General features: G+C 37.8%; 1 protein-coding gene across 1 annotated transcript in view; it reads left to right on the top strand.

Moving 5' to 3' along the window:
* Positions 1–23,666, top strand: part of LOC126100209 (merlin) — a 170,593-nt gene that overhangs the window by 118,069 nt on the left and 28,858 nt on the right. Inside the window, exon 11 of the mRNA XM_049910771.1 lies at positions 20,183–20,342. Within this exon, the coding sequence (XP_049766728.1) occupies positions 20,183–20,342 (160 nt within the window). The remainder of the gene's footprint in view (positions 1–20,182; positions 20,343–23,666) is intronic.

Raw genomic sequence — 23,666 nt, 5'->3', positions numbered from 1 at the left:
ACAGCTTCTGTAAATGGATGTTAATGCCACCTTTGTGACCTTCATTGACCTTCAAAGATCTTACTGTTACACATCATTGGATTCGTCTCGATAGCCACTATCAAAAAATAAGTACCAAACTATAGCACCCCATTTAAGAAAACAAAGTTGACCTTCATGTCTCTGAAGCAACTCTACCTAGCAATAAAAAACCAGAGTCATATTATGGCCTCTGTTGTCCCATGCAACTTTTGTCCCACAAACTTTTCAGCTGCTATCATACTTTCGGAGTTATTCTTGGTGGCAATAGCTAGTGACTCACCCTGTATATTCATTCTCTTTATATACAATTTTACACAAAATTATATACACAACAATGCACTATTTTGTTTTCTTTCTCAATGTCAGTTGTAACAGAAAACAGGGAAGTTGTGCTTGTAGCTAACTATGTAATCCTACCAGTTTGCAGATTAAAACTAAGTGAAATCTGTCATTGAAGTTACCATCTGCACAGATCCCAACTGATTTAGCTATTCATTTTAAGTTACTTTTAATTCCCAGTTTAGGTTTCATTTGCAATAACAATAAACAAGGCTCAAGGTCAGAGAAATGGGGGAAGAGGAAATGGACAGAAAGGGGAGAGGGGAAATGGTCGTAGAAAAAGGGGGGGGGGATGAGATGAACAGGGAGAAATGAGGAAGAGAAGATGGAGCGAGAGGGGAGAAGGGGGGAGTAAGAGGAGGAGATGGATAGGGACAGAGATAGGGAGGAGGAGGTGATGGACAGAGATAGGGAGGAGGAGGAGGAGGAGATTAGGATGTTTCTCCAATTCCCATTCATATTTTGCAATTGTGGAGTACCACTGGGCTCATTAGTATTTTGTAAAAGGAAGATAGTCAATAAAGTGTTGTTAATGAAATTTGAAATGTACTTATGTTTTGTCTCATAGGCTTCTTGATAAAATGCACTGCATAATTTGTTAGAGGGTAGAAGGCTTGATCCTATGTAAACTATTTTTGTTTATAATCAAAAGTCTCTAATGTAACAGTGATACATCTGTCATGTAATTACAGTTACCCTGAACATAGGGAGCGAGAATAATACGATCTCTAGTATATTTTTAATTTTATTCAGCATAATAGACACAGATATGCACTTGCTTTCTTTCAGGGAAATTTATTGTGCTTTTTCAGTTTTATTAAAAAGATACACATAGGTTGTGCTTATTCACTTCGCTCGCACCTGATGCAAGCATTTAATGAATTTATCATCTTTTTCACATGTCCAGTTGGACTTTGAGTGTTTCAGCAATTTTCTGCCAATCATATTTCTTTTCCTTTAGCATTTGTGCTGTGAATATCTCGGTTTCCAAAAGCACCTACAATATCTCTATTCCTTTACCAACAAAATTACTTTCTCTTCAGACTACTTCAGCACTAATGAAAGATGTGTCAATAACAGAAATAGAAAACATAGCAGATGAAAGCGTTTGTGTACTGCCAGCACTAAAGTGGAGAGGACGTGAATTTCCATTGAAGGTTCACTAAAATGTTGACAACCAGTGGAACACATGTGAATGCTAGCAAATGTGAACTGAATGCGACAGAATGCAGTTCACTCGCCTAGCTTTTATACCAGAGAATATTCCAGTTCACGGATGCTCGTTCACCCGTATGTGCTCTGGTGTAAACCATATGTAAGAATTTCATAAAATATACTACTTGAAACTTGAGAAGACTCTTTAGATAAGAACAAAATTGTAAAGCATCTGTTTTGTTGAAATTCTGGATAAAATTTTTGCACCAAGCATATGGTGGTGTGAGATGGTCACGCACTTAGCAGTTCATCATGAATTTCAGAACAGCCATCTTTAAAGATGCAAATCCATTTTCTTAGTATTCCATATCTTCATCAACTTCACTAATATGTTGGTGAATTTTGACCACTTTGATATTGCACACAGGAGATGATAGTTGCACATATTTCACATGTGGTGGGATTTTCAGTTAAATGAGCACAAATTAACATAAGCTCAGATAGATGATTCCATTATAGAGTCAGTAATTAGCCAGTACATGCAGGTACTTATTGCACGTTGGCTGACTGCAGTGCTATAGCAGTCATATTAAAAAAGGGACTCTTACTGATAAAACACACCTTCTATAAGTGCATGTGTTAATCTCACTTGCAAATACTTTGTTACTGCTTTTGTAACTTTTGAGGATTCTAAACAAAACTTGCAGAGAAAAATCTGATTGCATCGTTAGATCATTTTTCCATAAAAATATAACCATTGTTTTGAGCCAGTTTCTTGCTTGGGAAATGTTTTGTTGTCATTTTTTATAATAATCGATCATCATTATGTTCTTCTGGTTACCAGTCCTCTTCACAAAGAGACAGCCTTTGGCAGGGATTGCACTGTGTAGCTACACTTGGCCTCACTTTAAAATCTGTTTTCAGCAGTGTACAGATACCTTTACATCAGTGGCACCACATTTTTTGTTTCTTTTCTTGTGAGTAGTGACCTTCAATTCATTTGTCCCTGTAATCCCTATTTATTGTATAACATGTAATTTCTATTTACTATATAAATTTACTAAATTCCTCTCTCTCTCTCTCTCTCTCTCTCTCTCTCTCTCTCTCTCGCCCACACACTCACACACACACACACACACACACACACACACACACACACACACACACACACACACACACACATTCATTTTACAAATGGAGTAAATCACTGAAAATATTTGAAGTGCCATTAGACAAATGAACCCATTGTCCTTTATCATTATAAGGGATGTATGTGTATGATGTGATGTGTCGTCCAGAAACTGTTGTATGGAACATCTGAGAGAGTAAAAGAAACTTCTTTTCCACCGTGGTGGTAAGTGTTTACTTAATTTTAATTGCTGTAACTTTATATCTAATGTTCTTCCATTCTCCTACTCTTCAACTGAGGCTGAAAAAAATGAGCTCATACTACTGTAACTCACAGAATTGAGACAATGACAGTCAGCTGCAAATATGTAAGAAACTTGAGCCACAATGTTATCAGTAATTACATCATATTCAGGACATGATGTTGTGGTCATGTTCATTTTAAAACTGTAAGAGGTGTTTCTAATCATACAGTAAGCTGATTATTATTTACATTATTGCGATAGCTTTGTCACTGACAAGCAAAGTCATTTTATTGACAGACATTACCTTATCATTCGGACCAATAACAAATATATATTTTTAACGTCTAATAGAGGAGACATTGAATCACAGACAGGCACAGTGAAAAAGAATGCTAGAAATATTTCAGCTTTTGAACAAAGTCCTCCTTCAACAGTAGAGAATCCACACACATTCACACAAGCACAACTCAGTCAAACAGTAGGCATTGTGAAAGTAAGTTGGTTTTCAATTTCTGAAGGAGGACTACATCCAAAAACTGTAATATTTCTAGCACTCTTTCCCATTGTGCCTGTCTGTGACTTGACATCAACTCTGTGCTGAGTAACAATCTGTCCTTTCCATGTTTTTGTTATTCCCTTCTGGACTTTCTGTTGTTTTACTTGTAACATTTCAAACTCAGTTGAGGGAAAACATCACTGATGAGCCAGGGTGAAGAGAGGAGTTTTGCATCACAAAGGGATTTACTGTTACAATTCTGAAGCTTACTTTCCAAGGAGTGTCAAGTAACATTACGTTCTCCCACTTAACGTCTCATGGAATGACATGATGTGAAACTCATCGAAATTAGTGCTTATATGGAAGTGTACTGACAGTCGTTCTTCCCATACACCATTAACAAGTGAAACAAGGATGATGGAAAATTATGCCACTGCCAGAAGTACCCTCCACCTCACACTATTAGGTGGCTTACACAGTGTAGATGTAATCACTTCAGGAGTAAAGGAAACCGGTTGCCAAAAAAGCAGAAGTGTAGAGTTGTCGATAAGGGTACACATGAAAAGGAAAGAAGCTAGAGTATAAGGGACACACACACACACACACACACACACACACACACACACACACACACACACACACATCCCCCCCCCCTCCCCCCCAGGTTCCTGCCTGGGCACTGGCATGATGTAGGGACAAAAGCACGTGTGTGTGTGTGTGTGTGTGTGTGTGTGTGTGTGTGTGTGTGTGTGTGTGTGTGGGTGTGGGTGTGGGTGTGGGTGAGTGGGTGGGTGGGTGGGTGCACACGTGTTCATAGTGTTCATATTTGCATTCTAGCTCTAAAGCTAGCAGGTTTTCTTTTGTTTTCGTGTGAGCCTGTTGCCGACTTAGTGCTTCTTCTATTTGGTGAGTGATTTCCCTGTACTCCTAAAGTATTTACATTCTACCAGAATTTTCCTACTACAGGAGTCTAGACGTACAAGATTGCTCATTTTTCTTATCGTAATCTGTGTCACTTCTTACATGTTTAAAACCACTAATGGATTTCTGAGTTTGTGCTGCATGTGTTTCAATCATTAGTATTGAACTTTTCCATCTTTTTATTCACAAATTTTCTATAACACTTAATTCCTGTGTCAAAAAAGATGTAGATGAAAGGAATAAAGTCTGCTTTTCTTAAAACGATTCTCGAATTGCTCTGCATAGTGCCAGCTACAACTGTTGAAGTCTGCTATTCCTATTTGCCATAGCAGACCGTTGCAAACTACTGGATGTAAATTAAACTACCAAAAATGAAGGCTCCTGCAGAGTTGTAGACATGTTAAAACTCCTCAGTACATGGCTAGTATAAATGATTCACTTGTTTTCAAAGGTCTATATTTTTCAACATATTATATGTACCAGTATGACTGATGCATGAATAGAACCATAGGCTCGCCCAGTTCGCATTCTCAACTCTACAAATGTTCTATGAGTGCCCCCTCTGGTCACATGACACACGTCCATATTGGTAGTCAAGTTTGTTCAACACCTTTTGTAGCAACATCCTATCAGTGGTCATCAGATTCAGATTCTTTATTCACCATTGACCACCTGATGTGGAATAGGCAATTTACATGGATATCATATAACATTCTCCTTGAATAGTACCTTAAAACTAAATGAGAATTGCAAATAGTGCCCATAGATGATAACATACACCATAACATAAGATAAATACATTCAGTGACATCACGTAATGAAATCTGTAAAAATTAATGTCAATTGATTTTATATTCATAAATTCTGTTATATTGTAAAAAGGATTGATTAGTAACCAGTTTAATAGCTTGCTCCTGAAGCTACTTATGTGAGCTGACCGAGAAGAAAATGGAAGTTTATTAAATATTTTTAGAGTATTGATTAGTTGGGAATTCCCTGTTCTTGTCAGCCAGTGCCTAGGTATGTCTAATTTCGTTTTGCCTCTGGTATTATGGTGGTGTATGTTTTCCCTCATTTCAAAATCTGCTAGATTGTTTTTTGCATACAGTGCTGAGCCGTATATATAAAGATTAATAACTGTTAAATTTTCAGCTGAATGAACAGTGGCCGGCAGTGCTCTGATCTACCAGAATTGCTCATTGCCCGTATCGCTTTCTTCTGAATGTTAGAACTTCAGTGATGTGAAGAGAGTGTCCCCATATCAGCAGTCTGTACTGAAAGAGTCCAAAATAAATAACTCTTAAATATTCTTTTGTCACCAGGCTTCTCAGTTTCCACATTAAAAACGTAACTCGAGACAATTTTGTGCAGGTATGGTCGACGGGTGTTTCCCACGTTAACTTAGAGTCTACATGGATTCCTATAATTTAATTGCTTTCACCTCTACCTCTTTTGACAATCCTAGTATAATCTGTTGGTTTTTATCAGGATTGCAAAGCAGTGTATTTGATGAGAACCATTTTAGTGCTTCTTCCAGGCCATCTTGCATCATATCTTGCAGAACTGATATGTTCTCATGCTGAGCAAGCAAAGTTGTGTCATCAGCATAACAAATAACAGTATTGGGGATACAATGGGGTAAATCATTGACTGCAATTATAAAAAAGAAGGGCCCAATGACAAAACCTTGTGCGACTCATGTCTTAACTTCTAGCAATTGTGAGTCTTTGTTTCTGACAGAGGCAAACTGCTTCCTATTGTTTAGGTATGATTCAATTACTGCCAATGCAGAGACTTGTACACCATAGAATTTGAGTTTAGCAAGTAAGATATCATGAGAAATGCAGTCAAATGCCTTACTTAAATCACATAAAAGAAGTGAGGCTTTATTTTTATTCTCGAAGGCTGTTATTACTTCATTCACAATTGAAAGAACAGCAGTGGCGGTATTTCTTCCCTTGCGGAAGCCAAATTGACTATTAGAGAGTAAGTTACGCGACTCAAAGTAGTAGTTTAGTTGGTTATAAATAATAGATCCAAATATTTTCGAGAAAATGGGAACTATTGAAACTGGTCAGTAATTTTTGAAATCATGTTTGTCCCCTTTTTTATACAATGGGATAACTTATGATATTTTTAGAGTTGTAGGATAGACTCCAAACTCTAGACACCTATTAAACAGAAAGGCCAATGGTTCAATAATTATGTGCACTGTTTTTTTTAATTATGTAATTGGACAACCAAGAGTAGTCCATGCTCTTGGAGTTTGAGAACTTTGCCACTACTTTTGTAATCTCAGTGGGTGTGATTGTCCTCCATTTAAAGGTATTGTTTGCAGGTTGCTGTTGCTCAAGTAGATCATTTGCATTAGTGTTTGTTGTTTCAATTTTTTTCCTAATATCACTTACAGAGTCCATGAAAAAATGATTAACTTTATCTGGGTCAAGAGCTATGCTATGTTCATCATTCCTGCAATGCTCTTGTGCAACAGCATTCCATGCAGCTTTGCACTTATTAGGAGCCCCTTCAATGTATCTTTCGCATGCTGTTCTTTTTGCCATTCTAAACTTAGTTCTGTAGGTTCTCTTACATTCAAGATACACTTTGTACAATTCATCTTTCTGCTCCATTCCATATTTAAGAGAATTTTTACAACAATAACGTATTTTCCCTCATATTGGTAAGTTCATCTGTGTACCACTTGATGTTTTTCTTTATAGGTTGGATTTTATGACTGATTTTTGTAAGAGGAGAACAATAATACCATAAATCTAAATAAATTTTAATGAAGTTCACAAAAGCAGTTTGTTTTACTTATTCCCACTTGACAGTTATATATACAGTCCACTTAATATCTCCGAGTTTCTGAATGAACTGGTTTACTACTTCTTCCTTCTGCCCTCTAACCCACGTTACCTTTTCGTTAGCATTGGCACCTGTGTTGGAGGGGAGTCCTTCAGTTTTGTTTTGGTTCAGTGTGAGGAGTATTGGATCATGGTCTGCAAATCCCCCACCTACAATACTGACAAGTGTACAAATCCCTATCAGAGTTAACAATGATGTTATCTATACATGCTCCATCATGTGTGGCATTTCTATTGATACAATACAGATTGAACATTCTGAGGAGGTTAAAAAAATACTTTGTGTCGTGCTTGCAATCATTTCCCATTTCTATATTGAAGTCCCCACAGGTAGCAATTTTTTATTTAGATTTTAACAACTTTTCCATTATTAATTCAAATTTCACAAAGAAAACACACGTCACCACTTGGTGATTTGTAGAGACTTAATAATTAGGTTATGATCCACAAGATTTTGTTGTTGTTGTGGTCTTCAGTCCTGAGACTGGTTTGATGCAGCTCTCCATGCTACTCTATCCTGTGCAAGCTTCTTCATCGCCCAGTATCTACTGCAACCTACATCCTTCTGAATCTGCTTAGTGTATTCATCTCTTGGTCTCCCTCTACGATTTTTACCCTCCACACTGCCATCCAATGCTAAAATTGTGATCCCTTGATGCCTCAAAACATGTCCTACCAACCGATCCCTTCTTCTAGTCAAGTTGTGCCACAAACTTCTCTTCTCCCCAATCCTATTCAATACCTCCTCATTAGTTACGTGATCTACCCACCTTATCTTCAGCATTCTTCTGTAGCACCACATTTCGAAAGCTTCTATTCTCTTCTTGTCCAAACTAGTTATCGTCCATGTTTCACTTCCATACATGGCTACACTCCATACAAATACTTTCAGAAACGACTTCCTGACACTTAAATCTATACTCGATGTTAACAAATTCCTCTTCTTGAGAAACGCTTTCCTTGCCATTGCCAGTCTACATTTTATATCCTCTCTACTTCGACCATCATCGGTTATTTTACTCCCTAAATAGCAAAACTCCTTTACTACTTTAAGTGTCTCATTTCCTAATCTAATTCCCTCAGCATCACCCGACTTAATTTGACTACATTCCATTATCCTCATTTTGCTTTTGTTGATGTTCATCTTATATCCTCCTTTCAAGACACTGTCCATTCTGTTCAACTGCTCTTCCAAGTCCTTTGCTGTCTCTGACAGAATTACAATGTCATCGGCGAACCTCAAAGTTTTTACTACTTCTCCATGAATTTTAATACCTACTCCGAATTTACACAGATTTACAAGATTTACACAGGTGAATTCCCCATCCATATCGGAACAGTATGGGCTAATATCAATTTTTCTGAATATTGTCCCCTCTTTAACAAAAAATGCCTGCCCCCCCCCCCCCCTTCCCCCCCCCCCCCCCCCCTCTCTCTCTCCACTTCCCGACACATTACATCTGCAGCAACATATCCCTGAGGAATAAAGCAATCTACCTCATTACTCCTCAGCCAGTGCCAAACAATGTCTACTTTCTTATCAATGCAGAAATGCTCCAGTTCCAATTTATTCCTAATGCTACATAAATTCACTTGCATCACAGTTAGTGTTTTGTTAATATGAGAAAGTTTTTTAGTCATATTCTGTGTCATGTCCTGTTCTGTGTCCTGGTGAGGCTCCAAAAATCCTTGAGAAGCTTCTACATTTCGATTACTTTCACAATTTTTACTTAGAGAAGATATTTTTGATTTGTCACCCCCTACAGACAGTATCAGTTTCCCTTATTGTCAATTATTTTACACATGTCAACAAGCATTTTACTAAAAGTCACTGACCCAAGTCTATTTAAATGAACACCATACCTACCCAGACATTTGTCACTCAGGAATTTGTTTGGGTCAACGAAAACTGCACCAAGTTCATCGCACTGTTCCTTAATGCCACTGTTTCAATTGTTTATGTGAGTATTACTCACCAATATTCTTTGTAAAATTCCACTGATTACCAGTCTTGAGCCTGTATAAAGATTTTTAGCACAGCGAATTATGTTTCGTGTTTCATTTATTATTTCTTACTGACTGTTGCTTCGTAATGAATTTGTCCCTGCATGTATTATAACAGCTTTGAAATTTGTCATAGGACCACCATTATTTCTGGTGTTAGAATCATGCATTTTGATATTTTTAAAATATTTTGCGAGTTGTTGAGGTTGAATGCCAGGGCGAACATCGATATCACAGTTCGGAACTACCACATTTTTCAGTATGGAGTCGCCAATAACGAGAAATTCATTTTCGTCAACCCGTTTTGATGAGATCCCGGTATTTTCGAGTTTGTTCTTTTTCTTGTACGTAACTGTTTTCCAAGTGTATTTGTTTACACATTTTCCACTCGGTAAGTCCTCTGCATCTTTTTTCACTGAAATTTGCACATGAGAATCATCCTTGTTTTGTATTGGCAGCATTGGTGTGTTTTCTGAGCTTTTCCAGAGTTCTTGGCAATGGAGATATGTAAGCATGATCTTCAATGTACCCCCCAAAGGAAAATGTCACAGGGCATTAGGTCAGACGACCTGATAGGCAAAGGGAACTGCATTACTCCCAATCCAGTGATGCAGAAGTTCGTCATTTGGGTAGTGATAATGAAAACAACCATGGACTGTTTTTAAATACCCTGCACACCAAATTTTCCCTCACCCTCACCACAGTTCCACCTGGCATACTGGGTTGATCAGTAACTTTTCTGTTTACAAAGGCAACCTGCATCCCTAAACTGTGGATACACTCTGTTTAAATGGCAGATCTTTTCCACAATTCCTTGTGAATGCACACTGTGCTGTAGTAACAGATAAACATCTCACCAATTCCTAACACAAAACCTCTTTTCTTGCTTTGTCACCATTTTGTCAAGGCACTGCACTCGTAATGCGAACTGGTGGGCACAAAGCAAACTTGGTGAATTTACAGTTCTATACATACATCAATATTTGTTCATGTAATATTTTGAAAAATATATAGCTTTGAAAATGAGTGACTCATTTATAGTAGCTCTGTATAGCAAAGTATTCATAAAAATACAAAATACATACTCACTGCTTTTTTCAAAGCTCTTACTGGTATTATAAAAAATCAGAACTCCTCAGGCAAATATATTTCAAAGTAACTTGGTGTTTGTGAGAGGTATGACCATAAAATATGATTAAATCTATGGCTTTAGAAATAATCAGTTTTTTAAATCAGGATAAATGTGGTAAAACAGAAAAAGAAGGAAAGCTACATGCACAGCTACTGATGGGAAATAAAACGTGCTCTTCAAATCGTTAGTCAGGAAGGACACAAGGAAATGGTTAGAAGCAAAAATTGCACTTGTGCATCTACCAATTGCTTCTCCTGTTATCAACCTTTGTTCTGATAAAGATAAATATCAATTCAAGTGTTTGACACAGTTGGTCCGCCATTTTTCCTGATTTGATCATTGGTAAGCAGATCTCCTCATATGTTACCTTTTTTTGGTTGTGAAGTAGGTAGAAAGACTTGATAGCAGTTCAGTGACTAGAAACTACACAGGATTCCCATGCACCAAAAAAATTAAAGATATGTGAGATTTCTTTTGCAAAATGCACTCAGGATGATGATCTGTGAAATAAACATAAATGGTAAATGCTGTTGTGGTAATGGAAGTAAATGGTATAAAAACATGATTCTTAAAATGAGTATTCATCAATGCTCTAGTTTTAGGTGCTGTTAATGGGAAGTAAAAGAAGAGTGGCAGGCATTATGTGATGGAAAACACAGGCTATACATAAAATGCTACAAAACTTACACAAAATGCTAATACAGTGGTTCCAAATCAATATAGGATCATCTTTTTTTGTTTTTCTTGCAGTTAACTTGATGATAGTGTACAGTTTTCAATGGCAGTCAGTTTTGCATAACCAGCTGTTTGTGTAAAACATAAACATGAAAGCCTGAAGTGAAGATGTGCAGATGTAGTGCAACACTTTAATCAGTAGTTCAGTTATTACTACCCCTGTAGTAATATGTAGAAAGAATTGCTTTGATGATTGTTGCATGCCACTGAAATCATTTTGCACATAAGTAGATTTGTGCGCTCAAGTAAATGGATGCACAATGAGGATTGCTGATTTAACCTAAAAGCACACAGTAGTATAAACTAGGGTAACATTCTTCTTTTGATCTAGTTATTTGTGTCAACCTTTGTGATCTTTCAGTCAAGTGCTTCTGAGAAGTTTGTGTGTTATGTCTGTTACATGCTTACACAGCTGCATCTCTGTACATGTGATGATAGCATTATCTATTAACTTGTTCTGTAAGATTAATGTTAACAGAGTCACAGCAGCTGTAACACCTCATGCTCACTGATTATAATTCTGACAAGTTTACTGAAATTGTGATGCTTAACTTAATAAAAAGTGAGGAACTTGTTTCTTGAGCTGTGTAGCTAATTTCTCTTCAGTAACCAGCACTTGCCCACAAATACTTTTCCCCCCTGGAAACAGTGGAAGTCTAGCACACCTCTCCCTCCCCCACCCCCTCCACTCCAAAACTGCCTGACAATAACAAGTCCTCAACTTTAGGAACCGACAGCATCACATCAGCATGTATTTCTGCAGGATCTATGTGTATCTTCTTGATGTGTAGTCTTCCTACAGACACATTGTCATCATCTCAGTTTTGAGAAATAAAGCATTTCTTGTTTCTCTTAATGGAGTTGTGCTTGTATTCTTAATTGTTCACTTTTATTGCATTTCTTAAGAAAATGACTCAGCAGGCAGTTTCACATCACAAAGAAAATAAAAATACTATCATGATACATAATGACAGTGGTGCACTTTAAAGCAACCAAAATGAGAAAATTGTTGATGTGGTTCCCCCCCCCCCCCCTCCCTTTTTTTCCAATTGTGGAGAACGTACAGGGTGTATCAAAATGAAACATCTAATTTGACACATCTATATTTCTGAACTTAATAAACATGTACAATGAATTTTTGTTATTTGATGAACAGGAAACAAACAAATTTTTTTTTCATACCTTTTCATAAGTGTTGAATATGTCCCCTTGAGATGCTCGGCATGTGTCAGTGCGGTATTCAGTTGTTCTCACACTGTCTTGAGTTACAGCTTCCACAGCTGCTGTTATGCGATGCCTCAGTTAATTCATTGTTGTTGGTAACGGAGGCACATAAATCGTCTTTTATAAACCCCCACAAGGTATAACCACATACAGTCAGGTCCGGTGACCTTGGAGGCCAGTAATGTAAGGCTGAATCATTTGGTCCAGTGTGACCAATCCATCGTTCAATAATCCTTTGATTTAAAAATTCCCGCACTTCTAGATGCCAGTGTGCTACCTAGTGGAAGTTTGCTCTTTCTAACAGTACATTGTTCACGCACATATATCAAATAACATAATAATTATGATTTTTTTAAAATCAGGCGATTCTGTTTGACATACCCTGTACACTAATAATGCTGCATAAACTACACTCTCTGAACATATAGTAGTACTTGTTGGAGGAAATTGACAGTTCTGCCTTTGATTCTTGAAAAAGATAAGAGTTGTACTTTCAGCCATCAACTATCAGGTCTCTCACTCCTCAGATTCATTACAGTGGAATCTGATAATAAACTACATTCCCCAATCTTACATGCAAATGATGTCTGAAAAAACAAATGAAAATATTCATCACTGTGTGAGACAGTTGGTATTCTTCAACATGTTCATTTTAAAATGGAATTTTCACATACTCTTAAGTTTAGATATCTAGACTTTCTTCCATTATGTTCCCAGGGTCTCGAGAAATGAGTGCATGGGGTTTGATAGTGGTCCATTCATCTGATAGGGATGTTAAGCTATATAGCCTCCTTGGTGCTATTTTTGGAAAGCAGGCAGTGTGCCAGTACTGGCTTTCACAGCTTCTCTTCTCTTCTAACAACTACAACAACAACAAAAACATGACACCACACTACACATGTTCTCATCAGTCAGCTATTGAAGACAATCACAATTACGACATATCACATGCAAACTGCCCAAGCATTCTAAACTAGAGAGGATTTAATGTAGGCACAAGCCACACAAAAAAGCTTCATTATTATGACTTAGAAAGAAATTTCCAGAACCATTTCTTCTTGCTTTTCTCTTTTGACAAAACAGAAAATAATAAAATTCTCTCCCACAATTTCTGATAAATATTTTAATGACACAGTGTGTGTTTTTCATTTGGACAAAGAATGTTACACTTCTGTTTGAAGTAGATTTTGATTATATTTTGTCTGTTTTTAATTTTTTGCTTATTAGTACCACTTTGTAAGCTCCTCTTATAATTTTCGAAGCTAATGAAGTTGAGTGTTTGATTTTTTAAAGCTCCACCAGAATGTGTGACCAGTTTCAGTGTGAGTACTGTAAAAATGCCACAGTAATCAAATGGCATGTGAAACAGTAACTGAGAAGATTTTATATGTGTGTAAATGTGGACAAGAACTTAAGCTGGAATAAACATATTGACTTCCTCTCAAAAAAACTAAGCAGTTTTGCATTTGTAATGCAAGTACTAGCTAGTTCCACTGACTTGAATCTGTCATTAGATACAAGATAATTTTCTGGGGAAGTTTAAGTAGTGCATCTTGAATACTGAAACTGCAAAAACAAATTATCCGATACACGTGTACTGCACAGCAAACAGAGTTTTGTTGCCCATTATTTCAGAAACTGGAAATGCTAAATGTTCCCTCCATATACATTTATGAAATTATAATCTTCCTACATGGCAGACAAACGTTAGTTGAAGAGAATCATTTTAACCATACATATAACACAAGAAATAAAAATAATTTTATGCTACCTACACACCAGTTGAAATTATATGCATGGACTCCACAGTATATGGGGATGACAATACATAACAAGTTAATGGGCAAAAAAATATTTAATATGAAGCCAGAAATTTTAAAAACAAGGCCACAGCTGATTTTGCGATAGAAAAGCTGCTATTCAAAAGAAGAATTCATGGAGGATGAAATGATAATTTGAGCAACGGGTAATTAAGTGTTAGATTTTATTGCATTTATGTCTAGCAAAATTGTATTATTATTGTTGTTATTATGCTGTCTGTCAAGATCAGCTATTCTTTGTTTATAGTGAAATTTTACCGCAATTTGCTGTGTCTCCTGTACCTGAATCAAATGATTTAGATTATGTGCATTATGAGACAAATAAACCATGATTCACAATATTTGTTCATTTCATTACAAAACTTTATTAGGCGTGGTCATATGAGAAATTGGCAACTCTTGCCTTCTTGGCACTTGAAAACCCATTCACCAAGTCAGTTATGAAGAGGAACCTAAGAGTTTGGACGGGAATCTTAGTAATTGTGTGATTTGGAATTTTTCACACATGCAGAATAGTTCTAGATATGAATGTCACTTTAGGGCTTTCTATTTTTATGAATTAACATATAAGGGCACTTGTAAATTTTTCGTACAACAAATTAAATTAGGCATCAGTAACTTTAACTAAAGTTTCTCCACCCATAGGACTTACCAACATTTTTCTCTAAAGATTGATAACCTGTATCAATCAAATGTATGTACTCACATTGTGGTGTCACTGCCAGACACCACACTTGCTAGATGGTAGCTTTAAATCGGCCGCGGTCCATTAGTACATGTCGGACCCGCGTGTCGCCACTGTCAGTAATTGCAGACCTAGCGCCACCACATGGCAGGTCTAGAGAGACGGACTAGCACTCGCCCCAGTTGTACGACGACTTTGCTAGCGACTACACTGACGAAACCTTTCTCTCATTTGCCGAGAGACAGTTAGAATAGCCTTCAGCTAAGTCCATGACTACGACCTAGCAAGGCGCCATTAACCCTATCTGGAGAGAGTCTAATTTGTATCGTCAATAGCGATGTACCACAATGATGGAATAAAAGTTAAGTATAACCTAAGCTGCATACTTTTCTCTATAGCATTCACAACTTATCCTGTTCCAGACTTCACGCCAGTCGGCGTGAGTTGGCGTGTGCCCTTTCGGTAACCTCACCCTGTGTCTAGACTGTCTTGTCTAGACACAACACACATAGCTAACATATCTAGGCTTTGTGCCATTGTGTTCACAGTGTCTCCAGAAGTGAGTGCATGTGACATTGTTTGATGATGATTTATCCAATGGATCAGTGGGTTGTCTGAGGCCTTATTATTGTGCTAACTGTGAACAGGTACAGGAATGGCTTTATGTTCGAGTTAGAACTAAACAAGCTGTATCAAGTGGAAAAAATTCTATTAAATTAATTCTGTTAAAGAAAAGTTAAGTCTTTTGCATTTCAGCCTTTCTGTGACTTCTCTATAGTATAAGGGGCGACAAAAAAGTTTCTGTTCAAAGACTGTAGGGTCCAGAAACAGTATCCCATCAGACAAAAGCACCATGAGCATTGAGGCAATCATCCAAGTGACGCAGCAGGTTGAAGATACCCGTTTCTTTAAACAGTGTGTCGTGCTTCATGAAGAAGTCTGTAACTGCCTGCTGCATATCCTCATCCAGTGGGAATTGTCAACCTTCCTAGGCCTTTTTTAAGGCACTGAAGGTCTGATAATCACATAAGGAGAGATCAGGACTATAGGGTGGGTGCTCTAGTGTCTCCCCCTCGAGTTGGCATAACTTTTGTGTTACGACATTTGCTATAAAGGGAAACATGAAATCATGAAACAGCAGTAACTCTTGTCCACAACAGTAATGCTGCCCCACATACGTTCTTCATTCTCTAGTGGATGTCTACCAGTGTTTGTCCTTCGGCAGCCGAGAAAAGAACGTTGGTCTTTGTTGGACACATTTGGTAATATGTCACCATAATTCACATTTCTGCATTTACTGCACCCACATCAGAAAGACACGAATGCCACATTAATCCCTTGCCTACCTGTTGGTGCTTGTACACCTGCATCAAAGTTACGCTATATTGCATACATGCTGCAGCAGTGTCCTCAAAGAGAAACTTTTTGATTTTAGATATGTTCTTCCATCTCCCAAAATGTATGTCTTCTGATATACTGAAGCTCTGAGCATGTCAATCACAAATCAGAGCAGTGCCCATGTACTAAGCGATTATGAGTTAACGTGACCATAAACAAATTCATAAGTTATTTAATCCTATTCAACACAAAAGGTACAACTTCTTCAGAAGTGTTCTCTCTCTCTCTCTCTCTCTCTCTCTCTCTCTCTCCCCCCCCTCCCCCGCCCCCCCCCCTCCTCTGTACTGATATTAGTTGTTATAGGAATACTACGTGTGTAACTGCATTGTTATTTATGACAGTCTAGACACTACCACAATAGCTGCAGATCATACACTATGTAGCAAATTTTCCACAGCGTAAAAACAAAAAAAAAATTGCTTTTCTCACCGTTTGCTTTGCAGCAAAGATGATATTTTTTCCCCAATGCATCATATCTAATTATTAAGCTCATTAAAATGAGTACTAATAACATTGTTGATACAAGAAAAGAGTCTTCTTAAGCAGCCGTCAAAACGACATCAACCAGAGCACCAGGTGACCCGAACAAGTTTAAAAACACAATGGAATCTCTAGCTTTTGGAATTTTATACAATCCCTTCATGTCAGAACAGATGGGGATGTGCAGAAAAGAATGGATATGTCCATCATGACAGAGAGTACATTGTGCCACTGTTAGTCTCCCCCTTCATGTTAAACTGACAAAATGAATGAAGGAAAAGTGACTGTCTCTGTGCTTCTGTATGAGCACTGATTTCTCTTTTATCTTATCGTCAATTACTTGCATGAGATGTATGTTGATGGCAGTAGGAAACATTCTGCAGTCTGCCACAAATGTGGGTTCTCTAAACTTTTTCAATATTGTTTCATGAAAACAGTCTTCTTGCCCTCGGGGATTCTCTTTTGAGTTCACTTGATCAAACCTACGGGATACAAGTTTAGCAGCACACCTCCGAATTGCTTCAATATCTCCCTTTAACCTGATCTGGTGGGAATCCCAAACACTCAAGCAGTACTCAAGAATGGATGACACAAATGTTCTGTACACAGCCTCCCTTATAGGTGACCTACATTTTCCAAGAATTCTGTTACAGTCATTCTCTTTTATGTATGCCTTTCAACGACTCACTGCTTCTGCTATTCAGTGAGCAGTTTCCTTCACTCCTAAATTATTTAGCTTGTGTATGTGTATGGAGAGCATTCTAGGTAATACTTTTCTGTGACTGGAGTGTCTAGTGCCAGGATTCCTATACCTTTGCTAATCTGCCCTGTAACATAAAGTGAGCAGAGGTTCACATGTGTACCACATAGTTAGGTGTTTGTCCTGGGAGGTACGGTCGCTTATTGGTTGTCATCCAGTAGCGTATTATTTGTGAGTGATTTGATGCACTATGCCTTATTTGTCCATTATTAATTGGCAGTTATCACTGTCATCAATACTTTATTGCAAACAGTAGTTGAATCTGGTAGTTTGTAACATAACAGCAGTTTTTCTTCCTGAAAAATCCCAGAACATAAGTGATTTGCATATCGGAAAAAGCAGTTATATTATGTTGCCCAGGTGAAAAGTATGTTTTTAATGTCTTATGGGAAATACTGTGATGACAATCCAGCAAGAAAGGCGAAAGACGAGCCACTGAAAGAAGAAAGATGACAAGTAAATAGCTTAGGAACAGACTACAATTTTTGCAAACTGAACAATTATATTGTATGAGGCTGTAACAGATGAATGTACGAAAGAAGGTATATCCTTGAAAAAGCATAAGAAAGTGAAACTCCATGTGTACTTTCATTTATTCTCCATGGACAAATACAGGATTTGTTTTGGACTGTGGACATATTTTACCTATCATAACTTTGTGGTACAAATGAAAGTATTCTACCACTCTGAAAGGAATTGCTTAATAGTATAAAACATTTATTGAAAGAAACTCCTTCAAAGCCATTTCAATGCTGCTTCCACTAGATCTTTTTAAATTCTTTGGAAGTTTCTTCACTTAAAACTTCTGGGCTGATAGGCCGTTGTCGAAGTATAAAACTCTCCCCTGACATTTCGTCTCCCGCAGTCGGAGACGAAACGTCAGGGGAGAGTCTTATACTTCGACCGTGGCCTATCAGCCCAAAAGTTTTAAGTGAAGAGAATACCGGCCATGAAAGCTTACATTGTATGATCTTTGGAAGTTTGTTACAAAATTTGATCCCTATCTAATAGGGACTGTGTTTGCAGCTTTTGTCTTATGCCTTTCCAGAGAATAATTGCAATGCCTTGTAGTATTATAAATGTGTACATATCTACACCATTGTATGGCTTGTATTATAAAATTAGTTTAGCATTTTTATAAACTTATTAGTGAAGTCTTACTTTTGAACATCGCTTTTCACTACCCATAATAAATAAGCTTGCACAGAATCCTAAGTGCCTTTTTGTTATGGATGACTACCCTGTTTCTTATTTGCATGCTTGGCAGCAGCACAGTGCCATTTTTCCATATGCAAGGTATTGGTATGGTAAAGAATAGTAGATCATATCCATTGGCTCATAATTCAGAACTTGTGCCATTGTCCTCATTGAGCAAATTGATTTTCTTATTTTTGGCTTCCCACGAAAGATTTCTGCCTAACATAATGTCAGCGTATAGTTCAGTTTCATTTCTGAACCATCATCAGACACAATATTCCATTGCACTCCGTCAGCCTGGTGGTGTATTTGAACTTGTTTTACCAAAGTTTAAGCTTAAGCGGTTATTTTGGAAGTACTTATTCAAGCCAAGTAAGACATCAGAAACATTTAAAGGCCAGACTTTTATGTCATATGCTTAGTTAAGTACCTTGCTATTGTGCATTGTGGGTAGATCATTAACATATTGACTGCCATGAGGTTGCTGCTGCTCACAGCAGAGCCTTACACCTCAGGCCATGTGCACATCGCTGGCCACAGCAGAGCCTCACGCCAAGGCCTGTTCTTGTCTGGCCTGGCAGTGAAACACCTATCACTACACTTGTAGCAGTTCGTGTGTTAATATACAACATGAACAATAAAGGCCCCAGAACTGACCCCTGGGACACACACCACACTTTAAAGTGGCTAGATTTGAGTTGTACCCCGTAATAATTATACGTAATAATGAATTGTGTGTGACTAGTGTTACCTAGTAGCTGTTTTGCAGACATGATTGTAAGAGACTTTAGCTACTCCTCTAATACCATAAGATTCCAGTTTATCAAGTATCAGCTAATAAAATACTTTGCCAAATGCGTGTGATATATCTAGAAATAAACATGCCATCCTTTCTATCTCATCTAATTTCATTAACAGTGTATGCACTAGCTCACATATGACAGACAATATTAAGTAGCCTTTCCTAAAAATGTTTTAGGTTTCTCGTAACACTTTTCCTTTGACAAGAATATGGAAAGGATAGATTGCTACTTACCACAAGAGCAGCCATTGGATCGCAGACAGGCACAATGAAAAATAATGCTAGAAATATTTCAGCTTTCAGGCCATTCGTGCTAGAAATATTTCAGCTTTCAGGTCATTCGTGCTAGAAATATTTCAGCTTTCAGGTCAAGTCGTCTTGAGAAGTAGAAAACACACACACACATTCACTGAAACATATCTCAGACACACAGTCTACATGCCTCCTCCTTACCCCTGCCACCTGATTGCTGCTCATGTCAGACGCAGTCATAGTTCGGCTCCAGTGCCCGTAGACAGTGGCCACATATGCGTGAATTGTCCTTGTGTGAATATGTGTGTGTTTTGTATTTCGGGAGAATGCTCTTTCTGTATTTTTTAGCTATGACATTCAATATTGTACAGTATATGTGCTACTTGCTATTCGGATTGTCACTGACTGTCTGACAAGGAAATGTAATCTCCCATCTGTGGTCGTATGTGGCACTGACACACAGTTTAATGTTTGTGGTATTATGAAACAGACATATCTGACCAGTAGTACTGATTTACTTGCAGGGTTGAGTACCTTGAAAAGAGTAAGCATCTGCAAGAGCAGCTACGAGAGTTACGTTCAGAGATAGAAGTTCTCAAGGTTGGGGAGAAGCAAAGCCAGCTTGACCAACTGCATGATGAGCAAGTCCGGCTTGGTGAAACCAAGTATTCAACTTTACGTAAGGTAAGTGTGTCAAACATGTGTCTTAGTTGTATTCCAGAATTTGGTAATAATCTTTCTTTCCATTAAACAATGTTCAGCATTATTAGTCATGATTTTCTGACGACATATGTGAGCAAAGATGAGACTATAAACTATTCTGTTTCATAGCATATCATTCATGGTTACTATTTAACATCTGCTTTTTAGGGTTATTATCATAGCTAATATGTCATCTTTAGTAAGTGCCAATATTGTGCAACAAAGGCATTTGCCATATGTCATCACTAATATCTACATTTAATATATTTCATCATGTTTTATATAAATGTCACTAGATAACTTCCTTGGCTTTAGTGAGACATTAAATAAAGAGCCAGACAATTTGCACTATAAAGCTTCTCATCATCACTACAGAGAGGACAATCTATCTTTCCTGCAGAGTTGAGCCATAATGTGATTTGTTTGTTTTTTCCTTCTTTTATTTTTAAAGAAAGAAAGTAAAGACTTCTTGTGGCAGCAAAGTATGATAATTTTATATTCTGTTAGACAGTCCACAATAGATTTTGCTATATGACAACTGGCGTTGTCAAGACAACATGTAACATAATGGTCACTATATGCAATGTAAGGCAACAGTCACTTTTACCAAGTCATGTCAAGGTAATTGCCAAATAGGCTCAACTTTTTAATTTAACTGATTTAATCAATTGATATAACTAATGTCAGTGTCATAATTGAACATTATCATGATATATCACCCTATAATTTTTAATTTGCAGAGCAGTGGTTGAAAAACTAGAGCTTAACTCACTTATAAGTAGGGCGAGAATTGAGATATGAGATTCTGCCAGGCGAAACACTTTTGTTTGCATCAGACAGATTTTCATTTTCAGACAACGAAGAAACGTTCATAATTCCGTTAATTAATTCAAATTTCTTCCCAAAACACTCAAATAACCTGAAGCTAGATATCTGAAAAACATTTACTAACCCAAAAATATCATGAAATATTCTCTTATAGTTCCCTAAGAAAGTCAGGGTTTAGCATAAGACAGATAATATGATTCAACAACAGCAACAAAGTGTGCTGTAGCAAATACAGTCATGAACGGACTATAGAGGATGCCTGGAATAAAACCACACTCACACTTGCACATTGTTATTAACAATTTCATATTGTACCACACTTACAATCAGTAATAAAAAATGATACAAGGTAAACACATTTCTGAAGTCCAATGAACTGTGATTGTTGCCATTTGTAACATCAGATTGCTTTATTAAAGAAATTACTGAGCTTCATTTGCACAAGGCTGACATCAGATATTAGTTACTATTAGAAAGTTAATAATTACTGGAATAATGCCACATATCAAAAACAACAGCAAAATTTAGTAAGGTTTAGCTTTTACTCTTGAGTAGTTGTTTTGAAATGACATTAATGCAGTCTGCCATAACTCCTAACAGAAGTCAGTCTAATCAGTACTTTTTCACCTCTGTTGCAACTAGTAGACACAACCCATCCTCCATCTTCAACAAAATTCTGCCTGCAGCCAGCTTAATTATTACAACTCTATTTCACTGTATTAACAATAAATTGTAAATGAAACTTCCTGGCAGATTAAAACTGTGTGCCCGACCGAGACTCGAACTCGGGGACCTTTGCCTTTCGCGAGCAAGTGCTCTACCATCTGAGCTACCAAAGCACGACTCACTCCCGGTACTCACAGCTTTACTTCTGCCAGTATCTCGTCTCCTACCTTCCAAACTTTACAGAAGCTCTCCTGCGAACCTTGCAGAACTAGCACTCCTGAAAGAAAGGATATAGCGGAGACATGGCTTAGCCACAGCCTGGGGGATGTTTCCAGAATGAGATTTTCACTCTGCAGCGGAGTGTGCGCTGATATGAAACTTCCTGGCAGATTAAAACTGTGTGCCCGACCGAGACTCGAACTCGGGACCTGTGCCTTTCGCGGGCAAGTGCTCTACCATCTGAGCTACTCAAGCACGACTCACGCCCAATACTCACAGCTCTGCCAGGAAGTTTCATATCAGCGCACACTCCGCTGCAGAGTGAAAATCTCATTTTGGAAATTGTAAATGGTTTAACAGGCAGTCAATGTACTGAGCCCACCACCTGAATTTCTGGGTAGGGCAGTGGCTAGAAAATTGCTGGCATATACAGCTTGGCAGATGTTGTCATCCATGAACATATAGTACTGTGTCCTTTGTACAGTTGTAACACCAAGAACACTGGAAATACTAGGTAGTCACAACAGATTAAGAAATACTGTTTGCTGGATAGTTGCAAATCATATTGGTAATAAATCTTCATTTGTATGGCTATAATTTAAACTTCAAAATTCTGATATACCAGTTTCAAACACCAATACACCAAATATGAAAACCAGTATAATATCAACAATTATTTCAACAGACTGGATAGTATACGCAGAGCATGAGAATCTTAAAATATTAATTGTTAACTGCCAGAGAATTTGCAGCTAAGTTTCAGAACAAACATTTCTTATAGAAAGCAGTCACTTCCACATCACACTAGGACAAGAGAGTTGGTTGACACCCAGGCACTGTATATTGATTAGATACACACATCAAAAAAAGTTTTGCATCACCTCGGTTCCAAGAGTTCTGGAATCTGTACAGAAAATTGTAATAGAGATCAACATAAACATCATTTCTTCCCTTTTTATTGCTCATGAAAACCACACATTGCATGTTGTATCACCATAAAGCGAGACCTTCAGAGGTGGTGGTCCAGATTGCTGTACACACCGGTACCTCTGATACCCAGTAGCACATCCTGTTGCATTGATGCATGCCTGTATTTGTCGTGGCATACTATCCACAAGTTCATCAAGGCACTGCTAGTCCAGATTGTCTCACTCCTCAACAGCAATTCGGCGTAGATCCCTCAGAGGGGTTGGTGGGTCACGTCATCCATAAACAGCCCTTTTCAATCTATCCCAGGCATGTTTGATAGGGTTCACATCTGGAAAACTTCTGGCCATTCTAGTTGACCGATATCGTTATCATGAAAGAAGTCATTCACAAGATGTGCACGATAGGGGTGTGAATTGTCATCCATGAAGGATGAATGCCTCACCAATATGCTGCCGATATGATTGCACTATCGATCAGAGGATGTCATTCACGTATCATACTGCCATTACGGCACCTTTTATGACCACCTGCAGCGTACGTCAGCCCCACATAATGCCAGCCCAAAACAACAGAGAACCTCCACCTTGGTTGCACTATCGATCACAGGATGGCATTCACGTATCATACTGCCATTACGGCACCTTCTATGACCACCTGCAGCGT

Source organism: Schistocerca cancellata, chromosome 9, assembly GCF_023864275.1.
Source record: "Schistocerca cancellata isolate TAMUIC-IGC-003103 chromosome 9, iqSchCanc2.1, whole genome shotgun sequence".
In the NCBI taxonomy this organism is placed as follows: domain Eukaryota; kingdom Metazoa; phylum Arthropoda; class Insecta; order Orthoptera; family Acrididae; genus Schistocerca; species Schistocerca cancellata.
The sequence above is the reverse complement of the archived record's forward strand: the minus strand, read 5'-3'. Positions and strand labels throughout refer to the sequence as shown.